This window comes from Lissotriton vulgaris, chromosome 3_1 (assembly GCF_964263255.1).
Source record: "Lissotriton vulgaris chromosome 3_1, aLisVul1.2, whole genome shotgun sequence".
Taxonomy (NCBI): Eukaryota; Metazoa; Chordata; class Amphibia; order Caudata; family Salamandridae; genus Lissotriton; species Lissotriton vulgaris.
In genome coordinates, this window is record NC_141689.1 from 730,316,422 (window position 1) to 730,335,423 (window position 19,002).

Sequence of the window (19,002 nt, forward strand, 5' to 3'; positions counted from 1 at the left end):
AAACCATAGGTTTTACATACGTTATACTTAGGAATTAGCATTTAAAAAACCTTAGAAATTCACTGAAAAAAACATAGGTTACACATACGTTATAGTTAGCTGGACATGGTCAGTGACATCACTCATGACATCACTGATGACATCATCCTTGTGAAAGAGTGGCAGAGTTCATCTCAGCGAAATATAACCCTTGATACACACCTTCTAAAAAATAGAAAGTAACATTTTTTTTAAAAAAGGAGCTACCATACTAGTTAAAACAACCTATTTAGTAATCCCACCATCTAAAAACACATCAACTCATTCACCAACAGTACTATATAGTAACTCATACATGTACTTATTCATCATATGTACTAATACACCTTACACACTGACACTCATCCAGAGAGTTACTCACACACATACTCACACATGCAAAAAAACTTGTAAACATGCATTTATTTGCACATACAGCTATACATACACCACTACACTTAGTTTTACAGAAACATACACACACTTACTCTCTTAAACAATCACTTAAAGAAACACATACTTATTTATACAGGAACTCTTACAATCTCTCCCTCTCATATATAATCACTTATATACATCAATACCCATATATACTAGATTAAAACATATGTGTTAATCATAAATATACTATTGAGACACTCAATCACTTACTAACACACCCATATACACACTCATCCACCCATACAGTCCTGCACACATGCTGTCTTCAAAACACAGGCAAACAGTGAGTCGCCCATTCATGCATCTATGCGGTAAGTAATACCCCCCACCAAACCATACAGACACTTATACTGATACTCTGAAAACCAACTAATAACCCATATCGACACTCATGTAGTTAGTCACCAACCCATGCAGCCACTTATACACAAAGTGAGACACTGATACAGATATTTACATATTTAAACATTACTCGCTAATACATGTATTCGCGAGGATACACTTAATCAGTTATCCAGTCAATTTTACACAAACAGAATCATCCATTTATGCACTTTTATACCCATTTATTATTCCATCGACCTTTAAATATACATATATAAAAAATATTTATTTATCAGAAAGACACACATTCACTGGATGATGTCATCAGTGATGTCATTTGAGATGTCATCAGTGATGTCATGAGTAATGTCACTGACCAGGTCATGAGTGATGTAATATGTGACATCATCAACAGTGCATTGCGGGCGCGCGAGTTATAGTTAACGGGGGAATTTCAATGGTTTTGTATGAGAGAAATGTCCAGCTAACTTTAACGTATGTGTAGCCTATGGTTTTTTCAGTGAAAATATATATATATATATATATATATATATATATATATATATATATATATATATATATATATACGACAAATCTGCAAAGCACAAAATATTGCACACTTATTTTGAAAATACATTTGAAAAGAGCATTAAGCAGTGATAATAACTCATTACTGAAGTATGAAAGCTAAATAATGTGTTGTTCAGTGCCCTGCTTTTAGGTTTACCAGCATATGGTACCCTTCTTTTATAGCTAATAACCAATGTCACTCAACAGTATGTGGGAGGAGTGTTGGGTAGTGCTGTGGAGTTGGAAGATGGAAGGAGTTGGAATTTGATGCGGGTAAGTTTGTGTAATGTTCAGAATGGTGAGGGTACATATAGCAAGGATGATGCCAATGAGGAGGAATGTAATGGGTATGTTTTGGGAAAAGATTGTGGTGTGGAGTTGAGGAATGAAAGGATGGGTGTCACAAATGATGGTGTTACTAGGTACGAGGGTGCTAGTAAGGAAGGTGTTGGACTCCACAAAGGTTTTCAAATTGTTCCCCCATTCAGGGCTTAATATATTCACCATGGGCTTGCAATCTGTAAAGATCTTTAAATTTCTTCCCCCACACATACATCCAGAAAAGCTCGGCTGCCAAAGTTGCCACAAATAACTCCTTCTCAATTACAGAGTAATTGTGTTCAGATGACGGCAATGTCCGGGAAGCATACGTTAACACCCGCTTCTCATTCTTCATACATTGAGAAAATGCAACAACAATGCCATATCTACTAGCGTCCATCGACAACACAGACTCAGCCTCAGAGTCATAAACGATCTCAAGCACGGAACTACAGAAATCTCCTTTTTTACTGCACCAAAACATAACTTCTGTTCTTCTGACCTCACAAAAGGTAAATTTTTCTTTAGTAACTCCCTCAATGGTTGCACTTTGAATGCATGGTTCTCCACAAAACCTGAATAAAAAACCTGAATAAAGTTCTGTGAGGCCCAGAAATTACACTAACTGTTCTATGTTACTTGGCTCTGGAGCAGACAGAATCGCTTCCACGTGGCTGACTTTAGGTCGAATCCCTTCCTTGGATATAACATGGCCTAGATATTCAACTTCTTGTTCTCCAAATACTCATTTCTCGTCTTGACAGTCAAACCATGCTTCCTAAGGGCCAACAGAACTGCATGTGAATACTCATTGTGAGAACTCTTGTCCTGACCAAAGATAAAAATATCATCTTGGAACATCTTTGCCCCTTGAATCCCATGTAGAATCCTTGTCATCTCTCTTTGAACAACCACTGAAGCACTCACCTACCCAAAAGGCATTTAACAGTATTGAAACATACCTTCAGGAGTTATAAGAGCAGTGTAATGTTTTGAATCACTATCCAGTTCAATTTGGTGGTATGCGCTTCCGAATTGATTTTAGGAAACCAAGCCACACCACAAACAGATGATGCCTGTAAATTTGGTAAACGAAATGTGTCCACCCAAATTGCTTAGTTTAGACACCTCAAATCCACACATAAACGTAAATCACCTCTGGCCATAAGCGAAATTACCACTGCAGAAATCCAATCTATACTCTTCACAGGTCCTATTATCACCTCCATACACAAATTCTGGAGTATGCTTTCCAATTTATCTCAGTAATTTACCAATACATTTCTAAGTTTTTGTCTCACTGGGCAAATACCATCCTGACAAATAATCTTGCATTTGAAAACTGCCATCTTGCCCACCTTGTCGGGGAAAACATCGGCATACAGTATTCTAAGCTCAGTATACTCCATTTTAGGATCCTCCATTCTTTCTTCCTCACACTCCTGTCGAGCTACATACACTGGGGAATCAAACTGGCATCAATCTTCATTGCCAACTCCATGGTGTGCCGCCAACCCAATATAGTGGCTCCCTTTGTGGCTACATAAACATTACCTTCCAACCTCCGCCCGCACGAATTCTTCCAAAGGAAACTTATGACCGGAATAAATACCAGGCTGACATCTGGCTCCAATAATGGTCTACCTGGCCACAACTTCTCACATAAGTTTTTACCCATAAAGGTGTACCATGCACCAGAATCAACCATCGTTTCCACCTCAACACCATCAATACATACAGTACATGTGGGCAACCTTTTAACTTTAACCACTCGATCCACCAGTTTGTCTTGCACACTCAACACCACTCCAGTTAAACTCAAATCATCCTCTAAGACATCTTCTTGCATATAATTCACCTTCTTCCCCACATTACAACACATTTTATTCAATACCGGACACCATTGAGAATTAGCTAAATGATTACTTGAACCACATCTGAAACACGATAACCCTCATGTCTAGCCAGTTCTGCCTCATGTTACGCTCTCCTCAAATTTCACCTCACCACTTTTACCTTTCACCGTGGTATATTTTGCCACCACACTCACTTGGTTACTCACACTACTCTCATGTCTCACTTTGCGAATACACTCATCCGACACTTCAACACTTCTAGCTATGCCAACAGCAGCTTTCAAGGAAGTTTCCCCACACAACTATCATTTTTCTTGGATTTTTTATGATTTAGTCTTCATAAGAATTTAATCACGGAGGACCCGATCAAATGTCATATGATCAAACTCACACATCACTGCTAAACCTCTTAAGGCAGATACAAATTGATCAATGCTTTTGTCTTCCATTTGTGCCCTATAGTAAAATGTTATTCTCTCCATAACTACATTTATCTTCCTACCGAACCTTTCTTGCATCTGCTTAATAGCACAGTGATATACTCCTACCACCCCGGCATTTTCAATTGCTGGCAGATTTTTTAAATTTTCTTAACCCAACTGTACCTAACCTATGCTTGAGTAGCGACAATTTGCTTTCTTCAGAGCATTCACCCTCTTCTAGTACATCCACATATGCTTCAAATAGATCAATCCATAAGTCCCAAGAAATGGGCGGTTCACCCAGTTCTGCTAAAAAAAAATGGTGGTGGTTGATCAGTTGCCATGGTCTTAACAGTTGACTTGGAAAATGGAAGTAATACTCTAACGTGGCGCTGACCAAAGACAAGAATTATGCCAGAAGGAAAACATCAGATCCAAAATTGGAATTAGCCCAAATACAAAAATAGTACGTCACTCAGGTACTGCCTAGGAAAAGTTGCTGCTTAAGGTGTGCCCATCACAATGACGATATAGGCACAATGTAGAGGCCGATAAAGGTGCACTCATCACCAGAATACGCTTGGTAAACTCACAAGGAGAATGTTTGCTGCTCAGGGTGTGCTAATCACCGTGAAGGCACAAGCTCAATAGCCTACTTAGTAACAATATCCATGAGATAAAATGCACCACTCATCGTGCCAGCCATGCTGTGACTGAAACGGCCTGCTGCTCAAGGTGTGCTAATCAACATGAAGGCACAAGCACAGTAGCCGACTCAGTAACAATACTCAACTTGAGATTGAATGCACCTCTCACCGTGCCAGCCACGCTGTGATTGCGACTGCATGCTGCCATGTACAGCTCATCAGGTGTGCCAATCACCAACAATGACAGCCACAGAAAAATTGTCAATATCTATTGTGATGCTTCAGCAATTTTGACTGGTCCAAAATGTCCGACACATGGCATTGCAGAGTGCAATGACATTGCACCAGCCCAACTTCTTCCAAAATGCCCGCACATAATGGCCACAAACATTGTACATCCTGTGAACGTCTGTAGTAACCTCTTCCTCATGAATAAGACGAAGTCTTGAAGTAGTTTGAATATTTATTCCAAGTAGAAGTTCAGATGAAATAAAGTGCATGCAGATGTACCAACAGGAAACAGCATACTGAATAATAACATTCTACAAAGTACAGTACATTACAAAAGGTTCCATTACATATAACAATTCTACCAGGTATTAAAGCAACAAGCGATCACCACACATCCCCCTTCCATAAAAATATAAAGAAGAGAAAATAAATAATAATTACTGAAGAACAAAATCATCAAATTTGCACGGAGTGCGAATAGGTCTACCAAAGCTGCTAGACTTAATAACACCAGCATTTTGTGTGTCTTCTGCAGAAGGAAGATTAGAAATAACATCTGCAGGATTTTCATGATGAGGACAAGAACCAACAGTAGTGCTGGTGTCAGGACAAAAAGGTGCAAGAGAACCATTGGGAAACTCAGGGACAGCAGAGCTAGTTCCAGGAACAACTGCATCATCAAAATGTTGTTCAACAACATCCTGCACATCCCCCTCCTTTAGATTAGAAAAGGCATCCAACCACCAATAATCTCTACAAACATGCTCACTATTTTTTTAAGTGACTTCCTGCTTAGCTAAAGCTATGCGACTCATGTGATGAATGCTCCCATCCTGAAACTGAACAGTGTTCTTCATAACCTTAGTGATACGCATAGGATCCGAGAATCTGGATTCTAATTTCCCAGATCTTCTTCCAGACTTTACTCTGGCCCACTGTCCAACCTTCACAGCTACTTCTCTAGTACCATGTTTATTATCGAAAAACTCCTTATTCTTATGTTGAGATACAGTAATGGAGTGTTTAACACGATCAACATCCCAATGATACCTTTGGCTTCTGCCCATCCAGCCTGGATTAATTTTACAATGGGGAAATCTTCCACGCATTAGACCAAAAGGACTCTCACCAACTGTGTCATGAATGGTAATCCTATATGACGAAATAAGTTTGTTCAATTCATCCTCAAAACTCTTATTAGCCCTTTTTGCCAACTGCAAAACCCCTTTTACAACTCTGTTGACTCTTTCAACGACAGAATTACCCCTAGGGTGATATAAAGCTGTAAACTTCTGCTCGATTCCAATATTGCTCAAAAATACCTTCATAGCCTCAGACTTAAATTGGACGCCATTGTCCGTTAAAATTGAAGCTGGAAAACCCTCTTTCAAGAAACATCCTTCCAGAAATGTAATTACTGCTTTAGTGTCCACGACATGGACGACATCCACTTCCAACCATCTAGAAAAAAGATCCACTAAAACTAAAATATACTTTAAAGAGCCATCCTGCCAACAAACAGGTCCAAGGATATCTAGAGCAACACACTCCCAAGGTAAATTAGGACATCCTAAAGACGACAAAGGAGGATTCAAAGTCTTCTGAGTCTTGTCTGCCTGCTCACAACTGAAACACTCACGAACTTTCCTTTCTATATCGATATCAATTTTAGGCCACCAATACAAGATTTTAATGTTTCTTTTGGTACGAGCTATACCAGGGTGTCCTTCATGGCCAATATCGATAATCTTGTTCCTGATGCCAGAAGGAGGAACTATTCTTCCTGCCCTACAGACAAAATCCATTTCAACACTAAATTCGTCTCTAACTTCCCAAAATGGCCTTAAGTTAGGATCAACCTTAGCTTCATTAGACCATCCACTCACAATTCTCTCCTTGACTTCATGCAAAATAGCGTCATCCTGGTACTCTTTCTTCCACACTAGTTTAGAAAGACCAGGAGCATCATCAAATACACCTTCCACACAGTAATCCTTCAATGGATCATTGTCTAATTCTCTAAGCGGTAAAGAAAACCGGCTCAAAAAATCAGCTATGACATTTTTGGTGCCAGGCACATACTGCACATCGTAAACATAATCCTGTAACCTCATTGATAATCTAGCAATCCTGGCAGATGCTCTGGACAGACCATCAGTGGTTAGCAGTTTCGTTAAAGGTTTGTGATCAGATCTAAGTAAAAACTTCTTCCCCCATACATACTTTCTGTAGTGCTCCATGGCCCACACACATGCCAATGCCTCTCGCTCTATGACCGAATATTTTACTTCGGAAGGTGACAATGAACGAGAGACAAAAGCTATAATGACTTCATAGCCAAAAGTAGATACTTGTGTGAGGACACCCCCAATGCCAGTAGCACTTGCATCCGTGGTTATAATGGATTCAGCATGAGGATCAAAACCTTGTAGTGTTGGTGCCTGTGCAATATCTTTCTTTATGTTTTCAAACGCTTGTTGGCAAACATCACTCCATTCAAACACAACCTTGTTTTTCATCAAAAGACGCATCTCGTATGTTTTTTGGGAAAAATTATTTACAAACTTCGAATAAAATTCTGCTAAGCCCAAAAAGGAACGCAGATCGTCCTTGGATTTGGGTGCAGAAGCCTTAAGAATGGCCTCAACTAATTCTGTCTTGGGTCTGATACCGAAAGTGCCAATTTCATGTCCCAAGTATGGAAGTGACCATTCTGAGAACTTACATTTAGTTCCTTCAGCCACAAGACCATTGCTTCTGAGTATTTCTAAAACTTCTCTAAGGATGGAGTCATGATGCGTTTTATCTCTCCCCATAATTAAAATATCGTCCTGAAAGAACACAACTTTAGGGATATGGCTGAAGAGATTCGACATCATGCGTTGAAATACTGCAGCGGCCGAGGCTAGGCCAAAAGGCATTCGCTTGAACCTATAACAGCCAAAAGGAGTGCAGAAAGATGTCAAATGTCTACTGCTTTTGTCTAAAACCACCTGATGATAAGCAGCTGATAAGTCAAGTGTGGAAAACCACTTCGCATTTCGTGTCAAGGATAGCATTTCATCAATCCTTGGTAAGGGAAATTGGTCCACTAAAATGTTATTGTTGAGATATCTCAAATCTACACAGAGACGGGCCTTGCCATTAGATTTGCGAGCTGCGACTAAGGGCGAAACCCATTCAGCTGCTTCTACAGGCTCAATGACCTTATTGGTCAACATTTTGTCCAATTCTCCCTTCACCTCATCATGAATTATGAACGGTATGTTTCTAGCTTTATGTACTTTTGGGATTGCACCTTCTTTTAAATGAATACAATGAGTAAAACCTTTGAGTTTTCCCATATGACCAGAAAATACCTCAGGAAATTCCTTAAGTACCCACTTCTTTGTATCCTCAGACTCACAAGAGATCAAAACGTGTTCTTTGCTATTGGGGTTAAGAATGATATCCAGCGATTTCTGATCCCTCCATCCTAGAACAGATGGACCAACTCTCGCAACATATAATTTTCCGATTGCTTTTCTTTCTTTAAATCGAAAAATTAATGTTCTAAAACCTAGGAAATCAATGTCATTCCCTGTATAGCTTTCAGCGGAAACATCATTGGTTTCTAACCAAGGACCTATTTTGTCCACAAATTGGTCCCTCCAAACATCTTGTGAGACAGTTGTGTAAGGAGACCCCGAATCTGCGGCCACTTGAATGACAATACCTCCCACTGAAATTAAACATAAAGGTTTAGAAGAGGAAGACCCTGTAATGTTTACTACAACATCTTTTCTTTTTATAAGATTCACATGTGAGTCATTTTCTGAGGAAGAGGAATTGTTGTCACTATCCTCTTGAACACAAGCTATTTTGCTTTTTGGTTTCTGTTTTGACTTGCGATTACAGACCCTTGAAAAATGACCAATCAGGCCACACTCTACACACTAAGCAGCCTTTGCTGGACACCTTTCATATGTGGCAGAATGTGCATAGCTGCCACACCTGTAACAAACAACGTTACTAAACGTTTTCTGTTCCCTGTTGTCATACTTTTTCTTGTCAAAATTATTAGGTTTTTTCTTTTCAAATTTTTTTGGACCAGCATAAAAATTCTTTTTTTCTACAATCTTACTAACAACCTCCTCCTTTTTATCTTGTGATAAGGTGACTTTAGCACACCTTTCTGAAAGTTCGGCTTTTTTCACTAAAGCATAAATATCTTTCAAGCAATTGTCCCCTTCCACCCACAATTTCTCTTGCAATGTTCTATTTTTTAAGTACATAACAATTTGATCTCTGATCAAATCGTCATGCAGCTGTGCAAATTTACATTTAGCAGCAAATTTTTTAAACTAGAAACATATTCTTCAATAGCCTTGTGTTTTTGTTGCTTCCTGTGAAAGAAAGAATGTCTGGTGACAGCAATACATACTACAGGAGAGAAATGGTCATCAAGATCTACAATAGCTGCTTTGAATACATCCAAATCTCCTTCCGCACTTTGATGTTTGTGCATTTCATAAAAAATGCGAAGTCCTTCTGGACCTAAAGAGTACAATAACATTCTTTTCTTTCTTTCAGGAGAGAAAATACCATTCACATCTTCTTAATTTGCTATGTAGTTCAAAAAGTACTCCTTCCAGTCTAACCATGACACCACTGGTTCACCCGGGATTGATAGAAATTCTTTAGGAGAATTGATTTGTAAATAAGGAAGATGAGTGTCTCTATTTATATTGGTATCTCCCGTTGGATTGGATCTTGAGGGTGTAGATTCAACGGACATGTTGAACAAAGAAAAAAAAAATGTCACAAAATAATGTTAGTAATTGTATAAAGAGGAAGGCTTAATGTTTCTTTTGCTCCCTTTTTTTTTCTTTGAAAAAGGGAAAAAAAATAGACTTCAAGAATAAACTTCACGCTGCATGCACTTTACTAGCTTAAAGAAATGATAAGCCTCATGAACTGAAAGATTCAATTTGATTGGATAAATGATAAATGATAAATACCACACGCAGCTCGGAGAAAACGCTCTTATTATCCGTGGTCGCGTTGTCCTAGCAACCACAAGATGGCGGTGAAGAGCGTGGTGACGCTAGCACGTTAAAGCACTGAACGTGGAAGCGCGCTGATGCAATAGAAGTCTGTGCGCGTAGAATCCATTCGTTCCAGGAAATGCTGCGTCGCTGCTACGTGTGAAGAGCGAGATGGAGAACGAGGCAGTAAAGGTAAGCGTTAAATGCTTTTCAAAAGATGCGCCGCGCTCACCACAATACTGCACGTTGGAATCAGCAAGGTACTGAACAGTTTGTCGAAAACAATGAGGTTTTCAGCGCAATATGCGGTGATTCTTTCCTCTCCACTCTCTTGACGACAGTCACAATCAGTTGCACACGCGGGGTAACCCTTTTCAAATTAAGAATTAAATAACGGAACACGTTGGAGCCACAGCGTTGTAACCACACACAACGAGTTAGGAGATAGGGAAATGCTTCACAAATATTCTTGTTTTGAATTACTCACAATTATTGTTGTGGAAAAAAAACGATGAAAAAAACGATGAAAAGTGAAGCGATGAATTTTCTTTAAGGAGAACTCGTTGTAATTGAAATTACAAGTTGTGCCCATCTCGTTGCCAATTCTGTAGTAACCTCTTCCTCATGAATAAGACGAAGTCTTGAAGTAGTTTGAATATTTATTCCAAGTAGAAGTTCAGATGAAATAAAGTGCATGCAGATGTACCAACAGGAAACAGCATACTGAATAATAACATTCTACAAAGTACAGTACATTACAAAAGGTTCCATTACATATAACAATTCTACCAGGTCTTAAAGCAACACGCGATCACCACAACGTCACAGCCCAAATTAAGTATTCCCAATATGGCCACCGTCTGGACAATGCTGATGTCACAAAACACAGCTGACTGCAATGTGGACTACCTCTTCACACGGATCATGGCTCCACAAAGATAGCTGAGGTTGACTAAGAGATGGAGCACAAAGCCACTTCCAAAAAAACACCGGCAAATGGAACATTAGCTGCGTGAAACAAGCAATCACTCCAGATGTCAAATTTCACTCCGGAAAATCTCCTGAACCCGCTTGTGCCGCTTCATCCCATCCTCCACGCCATTGAGGGAAAAGAGGGTCCAGCCGGTAATCAATTTGTCTTAAGTCTTTAATATAGGTATCTTAATCCAAGGGGCACCAGGTCCTCAATGCCTCCTTAACCATCCCACAACCACCCCTTGTTGGAATCCTCCTACCTCACACCCATTCTGACATCCACACATTCTACACACCGCAGCATCCTTCTCGAGGATTCCAACACAATACTACAAGGAAGCACGATCCAGCTAAAGTTAAAAAAAACTCTGGATTACTTGAAGAAAACATTCTTGAATCACTACAGGTGCTTCCATTGAGGAAGTTAGCTTTCGATGTTCAATACATCATATTCTCAGTAGGCATGAACTATACATCATATTTTCTTTTTTAAACCACATCTTTACTGATTTTGAAATTTTCTGGACAGATTTTGAAATTTTCTTGCAATTTTTTAAAATATTGGTATGGAGAACTCAACAAACTTTATCCAGTAGGATTTACATTCCAAGATTAGCTTTGTCCTAGTGTACTTTGAATTTATTTTGGTGGTTAATGGTGACTACAATGGTTTACATTGTGAAAAAAAAGATTTATTGAAATACAATTGGAAACAATTAAAAAAACTTTATAATGGACAACATGGTACAATTGTCAATCACTTCAAAAGTGATAGCCAGCAAATTTAAATGTTGCAAATACTTTCTACACAAATCTGTTGTGGAATTTAGCCACTTATGCTGACAAATTTAAATAACTCTGACAAAAAACAGTTTGCGAGATAGAGCCATGCACTTATCTCTCAGAGGAATGTTGTCAATGTGGCCAAATTCTGTACTGAAGAGCCAAACTACCTCTTACTCTTGTACTATGACCAGTACTCTTCATTACTAATGCAATCCACTGCTGTAATGGAGCACATCTTTTTATTCTCATACTGTGATTCTCATGTGCCCTTGCCAGTTTAACTTAGTCCTGATGAAATTCACCTGATACTATTCTAGTACTGGAACAGAATAACTCTTGTAGTTCACGAACAGGCATAATTCTGGTAGTAAACACTATCTGCTTCTCTCCTACTAAAACCACTACTGACAACTTAAGATGTTGTGCTTAAAACATTTGACACAAATATACAACAGCCCTGGGTTGCATTGTGGGAAGATATCAATCAAATGTGCCATCTGTTAATTCTAGTTATTAGTTATATGATATTTCACATTTGATTCAATATTTAACTCACTAATTGCAGTATGTCACTTCTTGTCCAGGGGTGCAAGTCATGAACAGCTGCCTCCTGCATATCTCAGTGGTTGTGAGGGAAAGCTGCAAACTCTACAATACCCATGTCTTATTGTGAAACACCCACTCTATTAGAGACACGCCTGGATGGATTTCCTTGGTCTTTAAAGTCTTCTTCTGCCTCTGCAGAGAAAAGCAAAATGGGTATTTTGTACTGGTTTCTTAGATATGTGGTTTCATGGGCTCAGACTCTGGTGGTGTTATAGATTATGACAAAGCTGCCAGAGAATCTCTTTTTACATAATGGGGCCCGCCTGCCATGGACTGGATGCAGTGAAGACAGCTCTTGTTTCCTTCATATTTGTGCGATGTAAGGGCAAGTCCTCCCAGAAATGTTAATGCCACCTTGCACTTTACGTACATAAGAATGGCATGACTACATAGAAATTCTTCTTTTCTGTAGCACTCTATGGGGATATTGGAGCAGGTGCCAAAGGACAAACATCATTCTTAATAAAGGGCTGACGACCTATATAAGGATGGCAAAAAATAGGAAAGTTTTAGTTTTCAAAATTCAGTCAGGAAGGTGTATTCAGCAATATAGTAAAAGTAGTTTAAGTGTATGTAGTGGTTAGAGGGAACCATTTCCAAGAATAATACTATTTGCTCTCTTAATATACAAATTCACGTTCCTAGCCTCCATTGGAGTGAAGATTCTGGGCCTGATTACGACTTAGGTGGTCTGAGGAAGACTGCCAAGCCGTTGGCATTCCCGCCCACCAGATAACAACAGTAATCCAGGGCTAGCGGTGCAGTCGTGTTACTGTGGCAGCATCTTGCGGCCCATCGACAGAGCCTGCAAGACATGCCATCGCAGTACATCGCCTAGTGCAGGTTGGGTGGGCAGTGTGGCATGCACCATGTTGTGCATGGTGTGGCATGCACCATGTTGTGCATGCCACACAGTCCCCCCACAACAGTACACTTTGCGCGGGCACATCATGTGCCACCCACTTGCACCCCCAGGGGCCCTCAACATGCATTTCTGCCAAGCATGTCATGGCAGGGTTTCCGCCATTTAATGCTCGGTGGAAAGGCAGGTCGGTGCCGGCATCGGCACTGCCACAATTCCTGCCTGCTTTCCCTAATACGGCGGGATCCAGGCGGTGGGAGCGGTCATGTGGTGGTCCCACCAGCACCATCGTAATCGGGTGGGAGGACCGAAACGATGGCGGTGGTCAGACTGCCATCCACGGGTAAGGGACTGCTGCACTCGTAATTAGGCCCTTAGTTTGTGTCCTGAACACTGAATGTGAGACAGCCCGAACCCGACAATACTGAATACTGTTCTTTTGGGTGCAACACTGACTGCTGCTCCCTTTAGCAAATCATATATGTTCCCATTAATATGGCTGTGGAACATCAGTGTTCCTCACACATGTAACACTCCTTACATAGCTGAGGGACATGAATTTTCTCTGCTCGGTAAAGCATGACTACATAGCTATGTGTCCTCTCTACAGCATTCTATGGGATTCTTTGTGCAGAATGTAAAGGGCAAACATCAGAGTTAAGGAAGGGCTCCTAACCCATACAAGGAGGGCTATACAGGAAGTCTTCAATTTGCTAAATTCAGTCAGGAAAGTGAATTCGTCCAGTTAGTATAAGTGTAATAATGTTTAGTGGGAACCAGTACCCAGAATTATGCTCTCTTTTTTCCCTCCATACCTACAAATGTTGTTTATAGTCTTCACTGGAGTGAAGATTTAGTTTGAATCCTGAACCTTGACTTGTATGAGACAGTCCAAAACCGACAATCAAGAATCCTGTACTTTTAGTTGCAATCGAAATTCCATCATTCATAACACAGGCTATTTTCTGCTTTCAATGATACGTCCATATCCCAGATTGACAGAACGCATTAGGTGCTTACAAGTGGACACTGCTTTGGTAACTGTTTGCCCTTATTTTACAGCTATGATTTTACTACTGTATTTGCACCCTTAGCTCTAGGGGTTTCCTGTTATGCTCTTGACACACTTAGGGGAAAGAGGACCAGGGGCCAGATGTATCCAAGGTTTTTACCCTTTCTGTGTCTATGGGAGAATCTGTTCATACATACAGCCCTATTTGTCTAAACTCTTTTGTTGTCGCAAACCCTGTGATTCACAAAATTCCAACTGCAAAAATCCCATTTCTAATGTGCAAAACTCATTTTACAAGTTGGAAAAGTTTTTCAAACCTGTAAAATGGGTTCTTCAACCCATGATTAATTGCAATTTGGAAATGGCATGTAAGGGGCGTTTCTTCCAAATTGCAATTCAACATTGAATTGTATTAGTACATAGATAAGTTTGCAAAATATGATTTCATTTGCAAACTTTAGTGTGCAATTTGCATATACTTTTTGCGAATAGAAGAACAGTACATCTGGGCGTCACTATGCTGTCTGTCTTTGGATCTACATAACTAGACAATACTGCTAAACTGGGTACTAGTAGCATCGATTGTCTACAGTGTAAAGAAATATCAGAACTGTTTTATTATGTCGGTATATAAAGAGCTATCACTATTATCACAAAATCCTACACTGGGTTATATATCTTGCACATGATGCACACTGAAATATTTGTGAAACACTAAAACGTGTCTAATCTGAAGTAAGGTGACACTTGCACAGGACACATCTGGCAACAAAAGAAATGTATCTTAGTTTATCAGGCCCATCGTATAGCCAATGAGTACCCAGATATTCAGTTTAGTGGGCCATTATGAGAAGTAAGATGCAAGATGTTATAACTTCTTACAGTTCCTCGACCAGCTCATTTCAATTCCACCTTTCTTTCTTCCATAACTCTTTCTGTTTTTCATATAATGTTTCCTGGAAGATTGTTTCCACTTGCTGGGCAAATGCTGGGGCCGCCTCTTCCAGAGCATTAATTGCTTGCAGAACAAGTGGAGTCCTTGCCCTAGAAAGCCCATTGTTTGCAGGCCTTAAGGGTATGACAGAATTGTACTTGTGCTGTTTGTTTATGGAGTTTATTAGACATGTATAGGTCTGGTACTCACACCAAGTCTCTTTTAGAAAGTTTTCTGTTAACAGGATTATGGTCCAAGCTGATCCATTCACAGCATCCTCCAAATTCTGCAACGTATGACGGCCGCATGGCATTTCAGCAAAAATTATCCCTGGTGCAATGTTAAATTGGTTTTGGAGCATGGCCTGAATTCTGATGGCTTCTTCAATATCCCTTTCGCTGTGTAAAATTACAAACTTGTAAAACATATTGCTATCATTAACGCACCACAATATCTCATTGGTTGTGTTCATAGCAACTTCAGGAACTTCCTCCAACTTCTCAGAAATTACGTCAGACCCACTTGTTCCTTTCATTTCATTTGCACTGGTGTTCTGTTCTGCCGTCTCTTCACTCTTGTTGTTAGGAGGCAGGGGATTTTCTTTGGAATTACAAACTCCCATCACTATTTAATTTATTTCATCCTTGTGTCAACCTAAATGAAAAAACACAGTTCAATGAATCAAAAAACATACATTACTAAGAATGAATAATCAGCATTTTAAGAAAGAGTATGGAGTAGAAAGCAGAGTTTAAATGCAATGTATGCCCTTCCATCATCAATTTTTTCATCTATCAGAATATCAACCTAATACCAACATGCTACAATTGCAACATATTGCAAGACATTCCTTTGACAAGACATTCATTTGACTGCAAAAGAAGATTATCATTCACATGGAGAAAAAAACAAATGTAGGCATATTGGATCCTAAGGAGGATAAAGGGAAACTGTACATGATACAGAAAAAAAAATTGGAGTGTGAAGTGGAAAGAGGACAATTGCGATTACTAATGTTCTGAATAGTCATTTAGTTCTGAACTCCCCTTTCAATAGCCCAACACAATATAATCACTGGGGAAAGACACTTTTTTTAATTTGGCTTCTTTGAATTGATCTTCTCAGCATAATAAATCTGCAATGGTTTTGGCAAGCAGCCTTGTGAGTACTTCTTTAGGTTTCCCTAGCTTGCAATTTGGCTACTTTAATAAAGTATGTTTTGCCTGTAAATTCCTTTATTTTTAAATTGGTGGCTTTGCTCCACTGATTTCTCCATTGTTAACCTACTTAGTATTATGTTTCCATATACATGTTTTGGGTGATATATCACAAGGATTCACGCAGTGTTGTCTGTTTTTAGCTGGTGGTGTTTCTCCCTTTGACCCAGCCCTCTGTCCACCTCAGCATCTCTTAACCCTACTTTACCGCATTTCTCTACAGCACGTTGTAAGCAATCTGAAGAACTCAACAGCATGAAATTCCAAGCTGCAGCCGGCTACAGCAGCTCAGTGTCTTCTTTCCAACTGTTGCACCCAGTGTATCAACACTCCTAGATATATGTCTACATCTCACTGTGTGTAAGGAGTGAAGCTGCACCACACTAAGACCCAATAAAGCTTAAACAAGTTTTGGCTCGAGTTTGTTACATTCCAGCTGGGACGAGACCTATAAGCACAGGATAAACTGTCGTTTTTGATGGTTTCAAAACTGATTTGTTTACAGTTGACCATTGGAAGAATGTAAATTATTATTTGCGATGGCCCACCTCAAGAAATAATAACAACTTGTGTCAGGATGAAGCCTCAAAGTCACTAAGTCAACCTGAGCTCAACCCCTTGGTAGCTACTGCAGAGAACAGACTGGTTTAACTTAGGGCAATGTGAAAAGTAGTTATGCAGTACCAAAACAGTAATCAAGTCATAACTAAGGAACAAAAAACCCAATCTAAATTAGAAAAATATAGAAGAAATGTAATAAACAAACTGACACCAAAACAACAAAAATCCAATAAGGGGAACGGAAGATATACATTTTTAAAGGCTTAAGTAAAAACAGCATAAATAAGTAAGAAATGCCAGGGAGGAGCATTTAGGGGGCAGAGATGGGACCTCCAAGATCTTACAAGGGAGGGGGGTTGGGTTTGTGAGGCGTGCCATTGGGAATGGGAGGGGTGCTCTTGCGTTTGGTAGGGGTAGGCTGAGACGTAGAAGGGGTGGATTTGCATTTGCTGGTGGTTGGTTGAGTTGGGATGTGGAAAGGGTGAGTTGGTGTTTGAATGGGATAGATTGGCATTTGGTAAATGTGGATTGGGATATGTGTAAGGGGTGGGCTGGGGTGTGGAATGGGTAGATTGGCGTTTGCTAAAGGTGATTTGGGGGTTGGTAGGGGTTGAGCAAGAGTAAAAAGAGTAAAAAGGATATAAAAAGGATATCTTCAACCTGAAAATTGGTAGTGTGTTCAGCAGGAGGTAGGGTTTGGAAGGTAGCGGGAGTGGCAGTGTCTGATGAACATGTGTCTGTTGAGGGTGCAGGTGCCTGTGGGTCTGGTGTATGTTGTGCTCAATTGGGTGTGCCTTATCCAGCGATGGGAGGCCTTTGGTAGCCATGCGCTTTCCAAGTGTACACTCACTCACTCACTTATGTCATTGGCGTCTGTTGTTTGGATGAGTGTGGGCGTTTGAGTTTTGTGGGAGTGAATTCTAATGTGTGTGTGTGTGTGTGTGTGTGTATGTTTCTGGATGGGTGTGCTGTGGAGGTGCCGGTGTGTAGTTGTGGTGCATGTGAGTATGATGGTGGCTACGGTGCCTGTGGATGTGCTGGGTGTGGTTGTGGTGCATGTGGGTGGGAGTGTGGTGGTGGCTGCAGTGTCTGTGGAGGTGCTGGGTATGGCTGTGGTGCATGTGCTTGCAGGTGTGGTGGTGGCTGCAGTGTCTGTGGAGGTGGTGTGTGTGGTTGTGGTGCATGTGGATGTGGGTGTGGTGGTAGCTGCGGTGTCTATGGGTGTGCTGGTGGTGGTGCACGTGTGTGGTGGTGGCTGCTGAGTCTGTGGTTTTGCTGGTGGTGTCGGTATGTTTGGAAGTGTGCCTTTGTTTTTTTTTGTTTCTGTGTGGGTGTGTTGCTTGTGTCTGTGTGAGTGGGTGTGTGCAAGGGTGTGAGGGTTCTTGAGGCAGGTCTGGGAATGGGGAATATGGATGGGGATGGCAGGAGGTAGGGCACACGGTTGGGAAGGTTGGTCTGTGTCAGTAAGGAGGCTAGACCTCAAAGAGATCACTGTAGAGCCAGACATAGCACTATGAAAGCCTGATAGGTAGGCTACCATTTGTTGAAATTGGCAGCCAAGCCCCTAGATGGCATTCAGTAGTACAGTCTGGCCTAGAGATATATTCTGGAGGAGTTCAATAGCTTCCTAACTTGGTGCAGCCGGGGAGGCAGGGGATAAGGTGTCTGCAGCGAAGGAGATACCAAGACTTTTGGGGTGAGGGTATAGCCAACTGGTGGGGGAGCAAGAGGGAGGGTGGAGATGGTACTTTGGGTGTCAGATAAGGATGCAGTTGGTAGACTTCCTGTAGGGTCTGCCATCACTAGGGAGTGCTTGCTGGAGGAGGCCTCTGAGGAAGATGTAGAGGAGCTGGCCGCCTCCATTGCACTCCCCTCAACCTCCGGGCCAGTGTTGTCCACACCCAAGCCTATGTTGGCAACATCTCCTTTATCTTCTTCTGCAGATGATTCTGAAATGACATATACAATAGTTTTATTGAATCTGTGTAAACAGAACTGATCATGATGTTTGATCACAAAACAGTTTCCAAGTCTTCAGAATTAACCTGCTTCAAGGCTCTTAACTTTAGTTCTATATTCGCATAAGCTCATGCTTGTACGCAAAATTTTCAGAAAACATTTAGTCACAGTAATGTCATTCCCAATGAATGCTCCTATCATGTATTCTCTTGTCTCTTATCCATTATTATGTC

The 19,002-nt window shown here is 40.5% G+C and overlaps 1 protein-coding gene across 3 annotated transcripts in view; it reads right to left on the reverse strand.

Moving 5' to 3' along the window:
• Window positions 1-10,986: 10,986 nt before the first annotated feature.
• The window catches only part of TICAM2 (TIR domain containing adaptor molecule 2), a 118,752-nt gene continuing 110,736 nt past the window's right edge, over window positions 10,987-19,002 (reverse strand). The window contains exons 4-5 of one of the 3 annotated variants that reach the window (XR_015309304.1): window positions 18,638-18,759; window positions 11,445-15,686 (exon numbers count right to left, since the gene is read on the reverse strand). Coding sequence is in view for 1 of the 3 variants with exons in the window: in XM_086961052.1 (XP_086817178.1) it covers window positions 15,001-15,654 (654 nt within the window). In the remaining 2 variants the exon portion in view is untranslated. Of the gene's footprint in view, window positions 15,687-18,637; window positions 18,760-19,002 lie in introns of all 3 variants that reach the window. The other 2 variants (XR_015309303.1, XM_086961052.1) reach the window with 2 other exon arrangements.